Genomic DNA, 17,338 nt, shown 5'->3' on the forward strand with positions numbered 1-17,338 from the left:
CTTCTCTCCTTCCTTCCTTCTCTACCCTTCTGTCTTTCCTTCTTTATCTCCTTCCCTCCTCCTTTCCCTCCTTCTCTCCTCCCTTCTCTACCCTTCTTTAATTCCTTCCTTCTCTCCTTCTTTCCCTTCTCTTCTCCCTCTTCCTCCTTCCTTCTCTACCCTTCTTTCCTTCTTTCACTCCTTCCTCCTTCTTTCCCTTCTTCTCTCCCTTTCTTTCCTTCTCTCCTTCCCTCTTTCTCCCTCCTCTCCTCCCTTCCTTCTCTACCCTTCTTTTTTTCCTTCCTTCTCTCCCTCCTTCCTGCTCTCCTTCCATCCCTCCTTCTCTCCTTTCCTTCATCCTTTCTGTATATGTGTTTTGTGTGTGTGTATGCATATATGTGTGTATATATGTGTGTTTGTGTATATATATGTGGTTTTGCGCATGCATTGTAATGTATTTTTAAGTCCCTTCTGCTGTGTTTTTCAGTGTTTTTATGAGTGCTGGTCACTCGTTGGCCTGAGAGGTGTCTCGTGTCCAAATTTGGTGTCCATTCGCCCAGTGGTTTTTGAGTTATGTCAATCCCACAACCGAACATTACATTTTTATTTATATAGATGTGGGCCCTGGTGGCACAGTGGGTTGAACTGCTGTACTTGTTGATCGAAAAGTCACAGGTTCGAATCCAGGTAGCAGCGTGAGCTCCCGCTGTTAGTCCCATCTTCTGCCAACCTAGCAGTTTGAAAACATGTAAATGTGAGTAGATCAGTAGGGACTGCTCTGGCAGAAGGCATGCCCTGCAGTTATGCCGGCCATGTGACCTTGGAGGTGTCTAGGGACAGTGCCGGCTCTTCGGCTTAGAAATGGAGATGAGCACCACACCCCAGAGTCTGACTGGACTTAATGTCAGGGGAAAACCTTTACCATATATACATATATATAATATATATAAAATATTATACATATACATATCTATATTATATTATATAAAATATTATACACACACACACATATATACAGGTGCTAGCTTGGGTACCCAGTGTTGGAAAAGTCAATTTTTAATAATCCAAAATGCATAAGCCTGTGTGTGAACTACAACTCACATCATGCCAGGTTAACCCCTGAAACTCCATAATAACAACAACACTTGGGAAGTGTTCGACTTGTGACTTTGTGATACAAAATCCAGCATATATATCTCATTTGCTGTGACATACTGTGTTTTTGTGTCAGTAAAATAATAATAATAATAATAATAATAATAATAATAATAATAATAAAACACCATCCGTACTTACATTTTGTCATTTTGGGCAAGTTTGCTCTGGATTCATCATGAGTGGGGTTCAGTGTGCTATCTGGCTGTAGGGTGAACTACAACTCTCACTCTGGTATCAGTCAGTCCCCTCAAACCCCTCCAATAGGTTAAGTTAGAAGGGAAGAAGATGGGAAGGAAGGAAAGGAAGGGGGAAGAAAGGAAAGGAAGGAGGGAAGGAAGGAAAGAAGGAGGGAGGGGAGGAAAGGAGGAAAGGGAGAAGAGGGAGGGAGGGAAGAAGTAAAAGTAGGAGAGAGGAAGGAAATAAAAGGGGGAAGGTGCATCTGTAATATAATATATTTTATATACATATAATATTTATAATATTATAATGTAACACAATATAATGCTAATAATAACATAATATTATAATTATATATTTTATATTACATGTAATATTACTAATATTACAATATAATGGTATAGTAATATATAATACTGATATTGTACTATGCGAATAATATAATATATTGTATGCATATATTTCTTGTAAGCCGCTCTGAGTCCCCTTCGGGGTGAAAAGGGTGGCATAAAGATATTGTAAATAAATAAATAAAACAGGCTCAAATGGAAGGGCAGAATATCAAGAGTGCGCAATGCTTGATGTGTCCACTGCAGGGTGGCAAAGGATTGCACATGGGAGTCCTGGGTAGAGAGATGCCCCCTAGGCGTCAATGGAGGGGCAGAATACCATGGGGCGCAATGCTCGGTGTGTCCACAGGAGGGCGGCAAAGGATTACACATAGGAGTCCCAACAGGATTCCCCCAGGCAGGAAGCAGCCAGGCTTTGAAGCTGCAAGGCTATTAAATGCTAATCAAGGTGGCCAATTGCAACTTTCCCACTTGCCTCCAACAGACAAAGAGTTCTTTCTCCCACCCTGGGATATATAAACTCCACTTGCTTACTTTCCAACAGACCTTTCAACTCTGAGGATGCCTGCCATAGATGCGGGCGAAACGTCAGGAGAGAATCCTACGGGAACATGGCCATACAGCCTGGAAAAATCAGCAACCTAGAATCTGGTCATGAAAGCCTTGGACAACACATTAAAGAACACTCAGAAAACAGGGGAATTCTAGACAAGAATAAATCAGGGCCAGCTAACACTTCCCAACAAAGGATTCCCCCAGGCAGGAAGCAGCAAGACTTTGAAGCTAAAAGACCATTCAGTACTAATCAAGATGGCCAATTGAACATTCGCACTTTCCTCCAACAGACAAGAGTTCTTTCTCCCACCCTGGACATTATTCTACAGTTATATAAACCCCACTTGCTTAGTTTCCAGAAGACTCCACAACCTCTGAGGATGCCTGCCATAGATGTGGGTGAAATGTCAGGAGACAATGCTTCTGGAATGTATTGTCGAAGGCTTTCACGGCCGGAATCACTGGGTTGTTGTAGGTTTTTTCGGGCTATATGGCCATGGTCTAGAGGCATTCTTTCCTGACGTTTCGCCTGCATCTATGGCAAGCATCCTTAGACCTCACTACCTCTGAGGATGCTTGCCATAGATCCAGGCGAAACATCAGGAGAGAATGCCTCTAGACCACGGCCATATAGCCTGAAAAAACCTACAACAACCCAATGCTTCTGGAACATGGCCACACAGCCCAGAAGACTCTCAGCAATACAGAATAACCTTTCACTTCCAGAAATAAGAGCTTGAAAGACGGATCAAAGAGACGGGATGCAAATATATATATGATATGATACATAGGATGTTTCATGTCATATTTAATTTGAAAGGAAAAATATGGTCGCCGAAACATTCATCACTGGGAATATTTGGAATATCCGCCCCTCATAACCAGGGTGGGTAGCTTCATATACATCCCAAAATACACTTAATATTTTATGCATAATTTCAGGGCAAGGGAAATGCGAATTACTGGTTTCCTGAACCAAACAGCAAAAAAATACAAATCAAAAAATCCCGTTATATTATCCTTACCGCCTTTGAGTGGAAATGGTCACGAATGTCTCGAGAAAACTGTGCAACCGTGCTGAACAATATTCTCGTCTCTCATTGATAAGATTAGAATAGTCTTTCATTAGCTGGAAAATCGCCAAATTAATTGGGAGGACTCATTGACGTTACCAATCAGTCCTGTTATGTTCCAGGTCCATAAAAAGCAAGATCCTGAGAAAATTTCAGAGTGGTTTCCCAGTACAGACACTTTTGATTATCGTTGGAATCACAAAATAGTCTCATATAGATCCAGGGTTGTAGGAAACGAAACAAAACAAGGCCCGAAACGAGCTCAAGCGGCTTCACAGTATCGGCACCAAGCCGTAGCTTGAAATGAGGACCATGTTTTTATCTTCGTCTAAAAATTCTTTTAAAATGATTCCGTTTCTTCTGCAATTGGCTTCATTACAAAAACAAAAGGGTTACAAGTCATAGTAGAAATCCAGCTTGGTGTAGACCGTCTTGCAGCCTTTGTCGGAATAGATCTTCTCCTCTTTGGGGAAGAAGGTCATCTCCTCGGCCACCCGAGTCACAATGTCCTCGTCGACCACATAGCCGCGGGATTCGAGCTCGGCCCGGATGCACATCTTGACGTGGCGGAACTCCAGCGGCAGGAAGGGCACAAAGTAGTCGATCAGGTTCCGGTCGATGAGGCTGCTGTGCCAGAACCCACCTGAGAAGGAAGCAGGGAGGGCCTCTTTTAAGGGGGATCCATCTACCCTCACAAAGCTCAGGACAGTCACAGCAAACAGCAGCAAATATTCAATGACGTAAATTGCAACCACAACAATAAATCAATAAAGCATGTAAAAAAACATTATTATTCTACTAGCTGTCCCCTGCTACGCATTGCTGTGGCCCACATGGAGGTTCTGTGTGGGAGGTTTGGCCCATTTCTATCGTTGGTGGGGTTCAGAATGCTCTGTGATTGTGGGTGAACTATAAATCCCAGCAACTACAACCCCCAAATGTCAAGATTCTATTTCCCCAAACTCCACCAGTGTTCCCATTTGGGCATATTGAGTATTCGTGTAGAGTTTAATCCAGATTCATCATTGTTTGAGTCCACAGTGATCTCTGGATGTAGGTGAACTACAACTCCCAAGGTCAGTGCCCACCAAAACCTTCCAGTGTTTTCTGTTGGTCATGGGAGTTCTGTGTGCCAAGTTTGGTTCAATTCCATCACTGGTGGAGTTCAGAATGCTCTTTGACTGTAGGTGAACTATAAATCCCAGCAACTACAATTCCCAAATGACAAAATCAACTTTTTTGAGTGAAGGACATACATTGGGTTGTTAGGTGTCTTGTATCCAAATTTGGTGTCAATTCGTCCAGTGGTTTTTGAGTTCTGTTAATCCCACAAACGGACATGACATTTTTATTTATATAGATAATATTATTTATTATTTATGTATTTAAAACTTTTAGATCCCGATCTTCTCTACCTCTGTAGAGGGACTCAGACCGGCTGACAGCAAGAATTCAATGCTAACAATAAAAATCTAGAACAACATATATCAACAGTAGATTAACAAATAAATATAAAATAATACAAAAAAGCCATTCGCCAAGATACAAAACATGTCCCACTCAGTCCGCATATTCAGTCCATGTATTGTGGTCAATAACTTTGGTCGGTTACCGGTCTCACCCATCATTCTGCAAAGGCCTCGTTCCACAACCAGGTTTTCACCAATTTCCTAAAGGTCAGGAGGGAGGAGGAGATCTAATTTCATTTGGGAGGGAATTCCATAGCCGGGGGGCCACCACAGAAAAGGCCCTGTCTTTCGTTTCCACCAACTGCGAGAGTGGTGGGACAGAGAGCAGGGCCTCTCCAGACGATCTTAACACTCTTGATGGATATAATATAATATAAAATATATTATATTATATCATTTCTATATAAATAAAAATGTAATGTTAGTTTGTGGGATTAACAGAACTCAAAAACCACTGGACGAATTGACACCAAATTTGGACACAATATGCGTATCAGTCCAATGAGTGACCATCACTCATAAAAACACTGAAAAACACAGCAGAAGAGACTTTAAAGCCCAAAAATTAAAAAAAATACATTACAACACATGTGCAAAACCAGATATATATATTCAAACACACATATATATACATATACACAAATATATACACACACATAGACACAGACTGGGCCACAGCAACCTGTGGCAGGTGACGGCTAGTCTATATATATAAAAAATGTAATGTTCGTTTGTGGGATTAATAGAACTCAAAAACCACTGGACAAATTGACACCAAATTTGGACACAATATACGTATCAGTCCAATGAGTGACCATCACTCATAAAAACACTGATAAACATAGCAGAAGAGACTTCAAAAGCCAAAAAACAAAAATTAAATTACAATGCATAATCAAAACCAGATATATATACACACACACATACATACATATACACGCACGCAAACACACATATACACAGATATATACACACACAAAGCACATACACACAGACTGGGCCACAGCAAAGCATGGCAGGGGACAGTAGTAATATAGTATAAATGTATATTATACTATATTATATTATAATATAAACATATATGATATGATATGATATGATATTATCAACTTGCCCAACTCACTATTTTTGTTGTTGAAGACGGAGACGGAGACGGTGGTCTCCACGTCTCGGAGCTCCAGGTCGGTCCTTTTCTTCCCTTTCCGCCAAAAGTCGAGCGCCACTTCGGTGATCTTCTCGGCTCCGGCATTGCTGCAAGTCAGGAGGGAGGGAGGAAGGATGCAGGCGTTAAGAGGAGGCCGCTTGAAGAGACATCGCTTCCAAGCCACAGTTCGGGAAGCGTGATTCCTGCTGCCTACCTGAGGAAGAGGAAGATGGCCTTCCGGTAGGAGACGCCGTCCAACTCGTCGTAATAGTCGAGGAAGGGCTTGATGGCGTCAATGAGCCCGGCGTGCATCTTGTCCATTTCGTCGAAGATGAAGATGGACCTCGCGCAGGCGCTCACGTTGCCCCGGATCCACATCTGCAACTGGTCCTGGAAAGGAGGTTTATTTCAGATCAGATCTGGGGTAGGTGAAGCCATCCACACTGCAGAATGAATGCGGTTTGACACTTAGTTGCACTGCCATAGCCCTTTGGCACTCTTTGGCATGAAAACGACAGGTCCCCTGATTCTATACCAAAGGGACATGGCCAGACAGCCAAGAAAACTCATAGTAACCCAGTAATAATAATAATAATAATAATAATAATAATAATAATCAATTGGAAAAGCTGAGACGATATGAGGATTTAAGGATCGAACTGCAAAGACTCTGGCACAAGCCAGTCAAGGGGGTCCCAATGGTGATCGGCACACTGGGTGCAGTGCCTCAAGGCCTGGGCCTGCACTTAAACACAATAATAATAATAATAATAATAATAATAATAATCAATTGGAAAAGCTGAGACGATATGAGGATTTAAGGATCGAACTGCAAAGACTCTGGCACAAGCCAGTCAAGGGGGTCCCAATGGTGATCGGCACACTGGGTGCAGTGCCTCAAGGCCTGGGCCTGCACTTAAACACAATAATAATAATAATAATAATAATAATAATAATAATCAATTGGAAAAGCTGAGACGATATGAGGATTTAAGGATTGAACTGCAAAGACTCTGGCACAAGCCAGTCAAGGGGGTCCCAATGGTGATCGGCACACTGGGTGCAGTGCCTCAAGGCCTGGGCCTGCACTTAAACACAATAATAATAATAATAATAATAATAATAATAATAAACAATTGGAAAAGCAGAGACGATATGAGGATTTAAGGATCGAACTGCAAAGACTCTGGCACAAGCCAGTCAAGGGGGTCCCAATGGTGATCGGCATACTGGGTGCAGTGCCTCAAGGCCTGGGCCTGCACTTAAACACAATAATAATAATAATAATAATAATAATAATAAACAATTGGAAAAGCAGAGACGATATGAGGATTTAAGGATCGAACTGCAAAGACTCTGGCACAAGCCAGTCAAGGTAGTCCCAATGGTGATCGGTACACTGGGTGCAGTGCCTCAAGACCTGGACCTGCACTTAAACACAATAATAATAATAATAATAATAATAATAATAATAATAATAATAAACAATTGGAAAAGCTGAGACAATATGAGGATTTAAGGATCAAACTGCAAAGACTATGGCACAAGCCAGTCAAGGGGGTCCCAGTGGTGATCGGCACACTGGGTGCAGTGCCTCAAGACCTGGGCCTGCACTTAAACACAATCGGTGCTGACAAATTTATCATCTGCCAGCTGCAAAAGTCAACGCTACTCGGATCTGCACGCATTATTCACCGATACGTCACACAGTCGTAGACACTTCGGAAGCATCTGACGTGTGATCCAATTCAACAGCCAGCAGAGTGTCTGCTGTGGACTCTCGTTGTGTTTCAAGTAATAATAATAATATTAATTTTGGGAAGCGTCCAACGTGTGATCCAATTCAACAGCCAGCAGTGTCTGCTGTGGACTCTTGTTGTGTTTCAAATAATAATAATAATAATGGATTTTTATTGTTAGATGCTTTGGGTCTCCTTTGGGAGAGAAGAAGTGGGATGTAAATAATAATAATAATAATAATAATAATAATAATAATAATAATGTGTTTGCTGTGAGTTTTCCGGGCTGTCTGGCCATGTTCCAGAAGCATTCTCTCCTGACATTTTGCCCACATCTATGGCAATAATAATAATAATAATAATAATAATAATAATAATATTTGTACCCCGCTACCATCTCCCCAAGGGACTCGGTGCGGCTCACATGAGGCCGAGCCCACAATACAACAATAAACAATAGCAACAGTAATACAAAACAATAAATGAACTCACAAGCAGAAAATAAGCAATAAACATTAACAATAACACAACGCATTTAAAAACCTATGGCTGGGCCAAATGTAATAATTAAATAATTATTTTAATTTTATTTTTAAAAAATAATCTTCAGAGGTTGTGAGGTCTGTTGGAAACTAGGAAATTGGGGTTTATATATCTATGGAATGCTGTCCAGGGTGGGAGAAAGAACTCTTGTCTGTTGGAGGCAAGTGTGAATGTTGCAATTTGCCATCTTGAATAGTCTTGCAGCTTCAACGCCTGGCTGTTCCCTGCTTGGGGGATCCTTTGTTGGGAGGTTTTAGCTGGTCCTGATTGTTTTCTGTCTGGCATTCCCCTATTTTCTGTGTATTTACTCTTGGTTTCACCTGATTATCATGAGTCACAGCTGCAGCTCGACTTCCCACCCTTTGAGCATTGTGTGGATTTCATTGCGTTGTAACACACTTCCGTATTGGCGCAAAGAGCTTTGAGCTGCTCTGGGTGCCGACGCTAAGCAGATGGGATAAGAATTTTTAGTAGATATAAACCAGACAGCAATTGAGACTTCCAGGCATCAAAGTCCAGCAACATCTAACAGGCCAAAGGTTCCTTATCAACAGTCTCAGGATTCGTTTCACATACAGAGCTAGAGTCTAAGGGGCTGACTATTTAGCAAATAAATCTAGAGAATTATGCAATAATATTATTATTATTAATGATAATAATAAGCTGTCAGAAGACCCATCTCTTCCACTCAACTTCCAATCATGAGATTTGATTCGCGTTCTATTGATGCTATATATTAATTTTATACTTATGTTTGGTGTATGTTTTTGAAATATATCTGTGTGTTTTTATCCATGTATGTTATTGTTTGTACTTTATGTTCATATGGTTTGTATACCGCCTCAAGCTGTCAGCAGAGGCAGGTAATAATTAAAATATTATTATCATTATTATTTTCACAATCATCATTATCATTATTATTATAGTTACAGTATAGGAATCAAATGCAACTTTAAAAAAGCATACAGTACTTATATATTGTTGTTTGTGTATTTTAATATATTTTAAACAATTTAATTGTTTTTATTATTACTTAATACTATTAATACTGCTGTTTTGTTGTTGTTGTTGTTGTTGTTATTATTATTATTATTATTATAAATGGGAAGGGATGACTGTCCTTTGTTTGGCACTGACAAAAACGGAGATAACATTGTTTTTGTTGTAATTATTATAAATGTAAAGGCATGACTGTGTGTTTGCCACTGAACCAACTGCAGACATCATCATCATCATCATTATTATTACTAAATGTGAAGGTAATTATTATTACTAATCTTATCTCCTGCCTATGTCATCAGTTGGGAGCCCCCTCTCCCCCGCCCCGGCTTTGGGCCAGAGTGAAAAGAGGGGCAGAAGAGGATTCCATCTTGTTTCCTATGCTTCACTAATAATATAATACATTGTAATATATTGTATATACATATATTTAAACTATAATGCAATACAATATAATAATAATAATACAATATTATAATTATATATTTTATATTACATGTAATATTACTAATAATACTACAATATAATGGAATAGCACAATATAGTAATATCTAATATATATAGTAATATATAGTACAGTGTAATATATAATATTAATATTGTGCTATGATAATAATATAATATATTGTATTTACATTTAACTTGTAAGCCGCTCTGAGTCCCCTTCGGTGTGAGAAGGGCGGCATATAAATGTTGTAAATAAATAAATAATACTGATACTGTATTATGCTAATAATATAATATATTGTATGTATGTATGTGTGTGTGTATATATATATATATATATATATATATATTGTAAGCCCCTCTGAGTCCCCTTCGGGGTGAGAAGGGCAGCATATAAGTGTCGTAAATAAGTCAATAAATAAATAAGGGACAACTGTCCTGTGTGCCTTTAAGGAAACTACATATTATTATTATTATTATTATTATTATTATTATTATTATTATAAATGGGAAGGGATGGCTGTCCTCTGTGTGCCACTGAGGCAACTCCAGACTTTCCTGAGTATAGTTTGCACTAAAACCCCGACCAGCTCTAAAGAATGATGCCCAGATCATTGACTCTGTGCTTTACCTTGTACTGGGTGAGGTTCTGCAGGTGAGGGAAATGCAAGGTGGAGATGAACTGGTGGACATATTTGCTGTTGAGGCCCTCTTTGTAGAGGCTCTCGGCCAGGATTTTGCTGGCAAAGTTCTTCCCGGTCCCGGTCCAGCCGTGCAGGGAAAGCGTCAAGGGCTTCTTGGGGTTGGAGTTGTTCAGAAACCCTGTCACGGCCTTCACTATCACCTTCCTGGCCAAATGCTGCCCAAAGAGCTTCTTGTCCAAATTCTCCTGTAGCACTGCAGACGGGGAGAGAAAAAGACACACCGATCAGCTTTTTTTTTTTTTTTAAATCTTTATTGAGTGTTTTTAGATACATAAAAATTGGTGGAACAATTGGGTAGGGATAGGAAAGTGAGATCAGCTTGACAGGAACAGAAATCCTCAACAAATGAATACACATAGTTATATGTTACGTTAATATTGACTGTTATCATTACTGTCATAATCACAATGATATACACCATGACAATGACAATTTATTTATTTATTTGCGACATTTATATGCTGCCCTTCTCACCCACGAAGGGGACTCAAGAGCGGCTTACAAGTAATACGTAAATACAATATATTATATCATTACCATTGCACAATATTAGTATTATATATTACTATATTGTACTATACCATTAGACTGTAATATTATTAGTAATATTACATGTAATATAAACTATATAATAATAATAATAATAATAATGGTAAAGGTTTCCCCTGACATTAAGTCCAGTCGCTATTATTATTATTGTCATTATTGTGCATACATATTTTATTTTTATATTGTACCACATTATAATATTATAAATATATGTATTTACAATAATGATAATTCAACAATATAAAAATATATACTAAGGAAAAATAACAGCACTATTATATTATTATATTGTATCCTTTTATAATATTATCAATATCATATGTATTCACAATAATGATAATATAACAATATAATAACATATACTAAGGAAAAATAATAGCATTATTATTATTATTATTATTATTATTATTATATTGTACCCCATTATAATATTACCAATCTTTGAAATATAATATTATAATATTATCTATCTTTGAAAGGCAGCAGATCACAGGAGCTGTCTTCATAGACTTGTCAGCAGCCTATGAGACTGTGAACCACCGCCTCCTCCTGAGAAAAATGTATAATATCACAAAGGACGACCACCTCACCCGCCTCATAGGAAACCTGCTACCAAACAGGAGCTTTTTTGTCGAGTTCCAGGGCCAGAGAAGCAGATGGCGGAAACAGAAGAACGGCCTGCCTCAGGGGAGCGTGCTTGCTCCATCCATGTTCAACATCTACACAAATGACCAGCCACTGCCAGAAGGGACAGAGAGCTTCATCTATGCTGATGATCGTGCCATCACCACTCAAGCAGGGAGCTTTGAGATGGTAGAACAGAAATTCTCCAAAGCTCTAGGTGCTCTTACTGCCTATTACAGGGAAAACCACCTGATCCCTAATCCATCTAAAACACAGACATGTGCCTTTCACCTTAAGAACAGACAAGCATCCCGAGCTCTGAGGATTACCTGGGAAGGAATCCCACTGGAGCATTGCAGCACACCCAAGTACCTGGGAGTCCCTCTGGACCGTGCTCTTACCTACAAGAAGCACTGCCTGAACATCAAAAAAAAGTGGGCGCTAGAAACATCATACGAAAGCTGAGTGGCACAACCTGGGGATCACAACCAGACACAGTGAAGACATCTGCCCTTGTGCTGTGCTACTCTGCTGCTGAGTATGCATGCTCAGTGTGGAACACATCTCACCATGCTAAAACAGTGGATGTGGCTCTTAATGAGACATGCCGCATTATCACAGGGTGTCTGTGCCCTACACCACTGGAGACATTACACTGCTTAGCCGGTATTGCACCACCTGACATCCGCCGGGAAGTAGCAGCCAATAGTGAAAGGACCAAGGCAGAGACATCTGCAGCCCATCCCCTGTTTGGGTGTCAGCCTGCATGTCAACGATTTAAATCAAGACATAGTTTTCTAAGACCTACAGAGACACTCGCTGGAACACTCCAGCAAGCGAGAGTCCAAAAGTGGCAGGCTCAAACCCAGAGCCTCAATCCAAGGGTGATACCAGATGAGAGACTCCCCCCTGGTCGAACAGAGGACGGGGCGACTTGGAAGGAACTGAACAGACTGCGCTCTGGCACCACGAGATGCAGAGCCAATCTCAAGAAATGGGGCTACAAAGTGGAATCCTCGGCATGTGAGTGTGGAGAAGAGCAAACCACTGACCACCAGCTGCAATGCACCCTGAGCCCTGCCACATGCACAAGGGAGGACCTTCTTGCAGCAACACCAGAGGCACTCCAAGTGGCCAGATACTGGTCAAAGGACATTTAACCAACTACCAAATTTGCAAAATCTGTGTGTTTTTTTTTCCTTTTTCTTTTTAGTCTGTGTGTTTGTTTTGCTCTGTTAGAATTGTAATACAATGGTTGCTGATGAGACGATAAATAAATAAATATTACCAATATTATAAGTATTCACAATAATGATAATATAACAATATAATAATATATACTAAGGAAGAAATAATAGCACTATTCTAATAGTGACAATATAAGCATGACATTATTATGTTAATACAGTTCCCACTTTCTGAGGTGACAGCCCCTCAGGCAGCCAGGTAGGCCTCTGCCTGACTGACCTGGCTGGACTTGGGCGCCGTCCCCTTGGTGGCAGCAGTGGGCGAAGAGGCAGTAGAGGCGCGGGTAGGAGAGGAAGCCCGTGAAGGCGGAGGCGGCGGCGCCGGCCAGGGCCAGGCTCAGGCTCAAGGGCTCCACTGCCCCGGCCAGGCCCGCCGACAAGACCCACGTCGCCAGCCACACCCGCCACCGCATCGCCTCACGACGGGCACTTCCGCTCTACTGGCGGCGGAGGGCCCTCAGGGAAGGCGCTTCCGGTCCCGCTGCCGCCATCTTGGGGCCGGGCGGGAGTTCAACGCCGCAGCGACGGGATTGGCCCGCGGGGAGGAGGGGGGCGTGGCTTAAACGAGACTCACGGCCTATCCCATTCCAGCAGCACGAAGGGGCGGGGCCTATTCCCAAACACACTGCCTTTCCCATTCTAGCACCTCTAATGGGCGGAGCGAGGGGCGTGGCCTATTCCTCAATACAAACCCATTCTAGTCTCCCACATGGGCTGAGCGAGGGGCGTGGCCTATTACTTGATAGTCTTTCCCATTCTAGCCACACCAATGGGCGGAGCAAGGGGCGGGACCTATTGATTGATAGACACTGCCTTTCCTATTCTAGCCACACCAGTGGGCGGAGCTTGGGGCGTGGCCTATTGCTTGATAGACACTGCCTTTCCCATTCTAGCCACACCAGTGGGCGGAGCGAGGGGCGTGGCCTATTGCTTAATAGACACTGCCTTTCCCATTCTAGCCACACCAGTGGGTGGGGCGAGGGGGCGGGGCCTAATGCTTAATACACCATTCCCATTCTAGTAACCCTAATGGGCGGAGCGAAGGGCGTGGCCTATTGTTCGATAGACACTGCCTTTTCCATTCTAGCCATACCAGTGGGCGGAGCGAGGGGCGTGGCCTAACGCTTAATACACTGCTGTTCCCGTTCTAGCTACCCCCTAATGGGCGGAGCGAGGGGCGTGGCCTATTCCTCAACACACCCAGCCTATCCCATTCTAGCTACCCCCTAATGGGCGGAGCGAGGGGCGTGGCTTATTTAATAATAATGCACTTTATTATACTTTGGATACACACTGCCCTGCCTATTCAATCTACCTTTCCCAATTCTATATGCTATGATAATAAAATAATATAGTATAATATAATATATAGTATATATATATACTGTGTATACAACATAATACTAATAATTATATGTATATATTACATGTATGATTAATATGTATATATATACTGTATTTAATATAATACTAATAATATATTATAATTATGTATATATATACATATGTATTACATGTATTATTAATAATGTTTTTATATATACTGTGTATACAATATAATACAAATAATATGATATTATAATTATATATATATTACATGTATTATTAATATTTATATATATACTGTGTATACAATATAATACTAATAATATATTATAATTATATATTACATGTATTATTATTTATTTATTTATTTATTTATTTATTAATGCGCTTGTATACCGCTAATATCTCAGCCTAAATCGGCGACTCATTGCGGTTTACAACACTTAAAAAACAACAATATTCAGTTTAAAAGCATAAAACACATATCCAATACAAATTATTATTAATAATATTTATATATATACTGTGTATACAATATAATACTAATAATATCACATTATAATTATATGTATATATTACATCTATTATTAATAATATGTATATATACTGTGTATACAACATACTAATAATATGATATAATATTTGTATATATTACATGTATTATTAATAATATGTATATATATAGTGTATACAATATGCTACTAATATGGTATTCTAATTATATATATATTACATGTATTATTAATAATATTTATAAGATTATAATGTAATGCAATATACTACTAATAATAATTCATTATATTTCTATATTTTATATTACATGTTATATTATTAATAATATTACAATATAATGGTATAATACAGTATACAAATATATAATGCTGATATTGTGCTCTGCTAATAATATAATATATTGTATGCATATATATCTTGTAAGCCACTCCGAGTCCCCTTTAGGATGAGAAGGGCGGCATAGAAATGTCGTAAATAAATCATATAATACTGCCCCTCCATTGAAACCTATGGGGCATCTCTGCCTCTGGAAAATCCTGCAAATCTCTTGGGAAGACAAGTGGACAAACATCAGCGTGCTGGAAGAAGCAAAGACCACCAGCATCGAAGCAATGGTCCTCCGTCATCAACTCTGCTGGACCGGCCACATTGTCTGGATATCTGACCACCGTCTCCTAAAACAGTTGCTCTACTCCGAACGCAAGAATGGAAAACAGAATGTTGGAGGACAGGAAAAGAGATTGAAAGATGGGCTCAAAGCCAACCTTAAAAACTCTGGCATAGACACTGAGAACTGGGAAGCCCTGGCCCTTGAGTGCTCCAGCTGGAGGTCAGCTGGGACCAGCAGTGCTGCAGAATTGGAAGAGGCACAAATGAAGGGCGAAAGAGAGATACATGCCAAGAGGAAGGCACGTCAAGCCAACCCCAACCAGGACGGCCTTCCACCTGGAAACCGATGCCCTCACTGCAGGAGAACATGTGGGTCAAGAATAGGGCTCCACAGTCCCCTATGGCCCCACTGCCAGAATGCTACACTTGGAGGACCATCATCCTCAGACTACGAGGGATCGCCTAAGTAAAGTAAGAAGTAAGTATGGGGCATCTCTCTGTCCAGGATGTGCAATCCTTTGCCGCCCTCCGGGGGACACATTGAGCATTGCGCCCCCTTGGTATTGTGCACCTCTATTGACGCCTATGGGGTATCTCTCTGCCCAGGACTACTATGTGTAATACTATGTGGACACACCGAGCATTGCGCCCTCTTGCTAATTTTAAACCAGATTTATTCCTTTCCCTATTTGGTTTTAAAGATATTTTCCCACTTAATAACTGAGCCTAGGGGGGTGCTGCATTTCTATTTCTATTTTAATGGGGTTTTTTTTTAAAAAAAATTAATAGTCCTAAATTTAATTGCAAGAGTTTAATGTATTTTAACAGCTTTTTCATCGTAGTCCTGTATTTAATTCTGTTTTTGAGGTTTATTATGTCTTAGGTTTTAATTTACACATGGTAAATTAAATTATTATTAGTAGTAGTAAAAAGCAAAATATTATTATTAACGACAATCTGCTTTTAATCATAGAATAATAATAATAATAAGCTTTGCTTTTAATAATTCCATCTCTTCTAAGAGAGGAAAAAGGATGATGACGACATTAATAACTTTTAACTCTCTTAGAATAATAATTAAAATAATAGTTTTTTAAAAGTAGGATATTATTTATTTATTTATGACATTTATATGCCGCCCTTCTCACCCCGAAGGGGACTCAGAGCAGCTTACAAGTAATATGTAAATAAAAAACATTATATTATTATAATAGCATAATATTAGTATTACAGATTACTACGTTGTACTATACCATTATATTGTAATAATAATAATAATAATAATATCCCTGCTTTTTATTTATTTATGAAATTTATATGCCGCCAGTCTCATCCTGAAGGGGACTCAGAGTAGCTTACAAGGTATATATACATACAATATACTATTATATTATCGACATAGTACAACATCAGTATTAAATATTACTCTATTGTACTATACCATTATATTGTATTATTAGTAATATTACATGTAATATAAATTTATAATTAAATTATTATTAGTATTATATTGCATTACATTATAATATTATAAATATTATCTGTATAGACAATATATTATATTACACTGTATTATATTAGAATAGCACAGGAGACAAGGTGGAAGTGTCCCCTGGACCCCTCTCTCTTTTACTCTTGGAATAATAATAATAATAATAATACTTTATTTCATCAGTTCTAAGGCACTCACTAATTTCAGTATCATCAAAACAGAAAAAAGCTGTATTTCTGTTTCCAAAAGTACCTGTGAATCTCATTTTTTGGAGATGTTTATATTGGAATAAATAAGGGCTTCTTAGTATCAGTGGTGCAGCAGATTAAACTAATGAGCTGATGAAATAGTTGTCCTAAAGGTCTGTAGTTCAAATCCAGAGAGTAGGGTGAGCTCCCACTGTTAGCCCCAGCTTCTGCCAACCTAGCAGTTTGAAAACATGTAAATGGGAGTAGATGGAATAGGTACTGCTCCGGCAGGAAGGTAACGGCGCTCCATGCAGTCCTGCCAGTGGAGGTGTCTATGGACAACGCCGGCTCTTCGTCTTAGAGATGAGCACCAACCCCCAGAGGTAAAGGGGGAAACCTTTACCTTTTTAGAATTGATGAAATAACAACAATAATAAATGTATTCCTGGCTTC

The 17,338-nt window shown here is 39.7% G+C and overlaps 1 protein-coding gene across 1 annotated transcript; it reads right to left on the reverse strand.

The window, feature by feature from the left end:
* Positions 1-3,010: 3,010 nt before the first annotated feature.
* On the reverse strand, positions 3,011-13,213 carry LOC132763742 (torsin-1A-like). The gene is made up of 5 exons (XM_060757500.2): positions 12,978-13,213; positions 10,265-10,530; positions 6,120-6,295; positions 5,885-6,012; positions 3,011-3,935 (listed from the first exon to the last, which is right to left on the reverse strand). Exons 1-5 carry the CDS (start codon positions 13,168-13,170, stop codon positions 3,685-3,687), a joined length of 1,014 nt encoding a protein of 337 aa, XP_060613483.2. The 5' UTR covers positions 13,171-13,213; the 3' UTR covers positions 3,011-3,684.
* Positions 13,214-17,338: the final 4,125 nt, after the last annotated feature.

This window comes from Anolis sagrei, chromosome 11 (assembly GCF_037176765.1).
Source record: "Anolis sagrei isolate rAnoSag1 chromosome 11, rAnoSag1.mat, whole genome shotgun sequence".
In the NCBI taxonomy this organism is placed as follows: Eukaryota; Metazoa; Chordata; class Lepidosauria; order Squamata; family Dactyloidae; genus Anolis; species Anolis sagrei.

Excerpts from the sequence above, each read along its gene's own strand:
- LOC132763742 (XM_060757500.2), bottom strand. The coding sequence starts at position 13,170 with ATGCGGTGGCGGGTGTGGCTGGCGACGTGGGTCTTGTCGGCGGGCCTG. Across the intron at positions 10,531-12,977 it reads CGGCGCCCAAGTCCAGCCAG|TGCTACAGGAGAATTTGGAC; the intron begins GTCAGTCAGGCA and ends CCCCGTCTGCAG. Across the intron at positions 6,013-6,119 it reads GCCATCTTCCTCTTCCTCAG|CAATGCCGGAGCCGAGAAGA; the intron begins GTAGGCAGCAGG and ends CCTGACTTGCAG.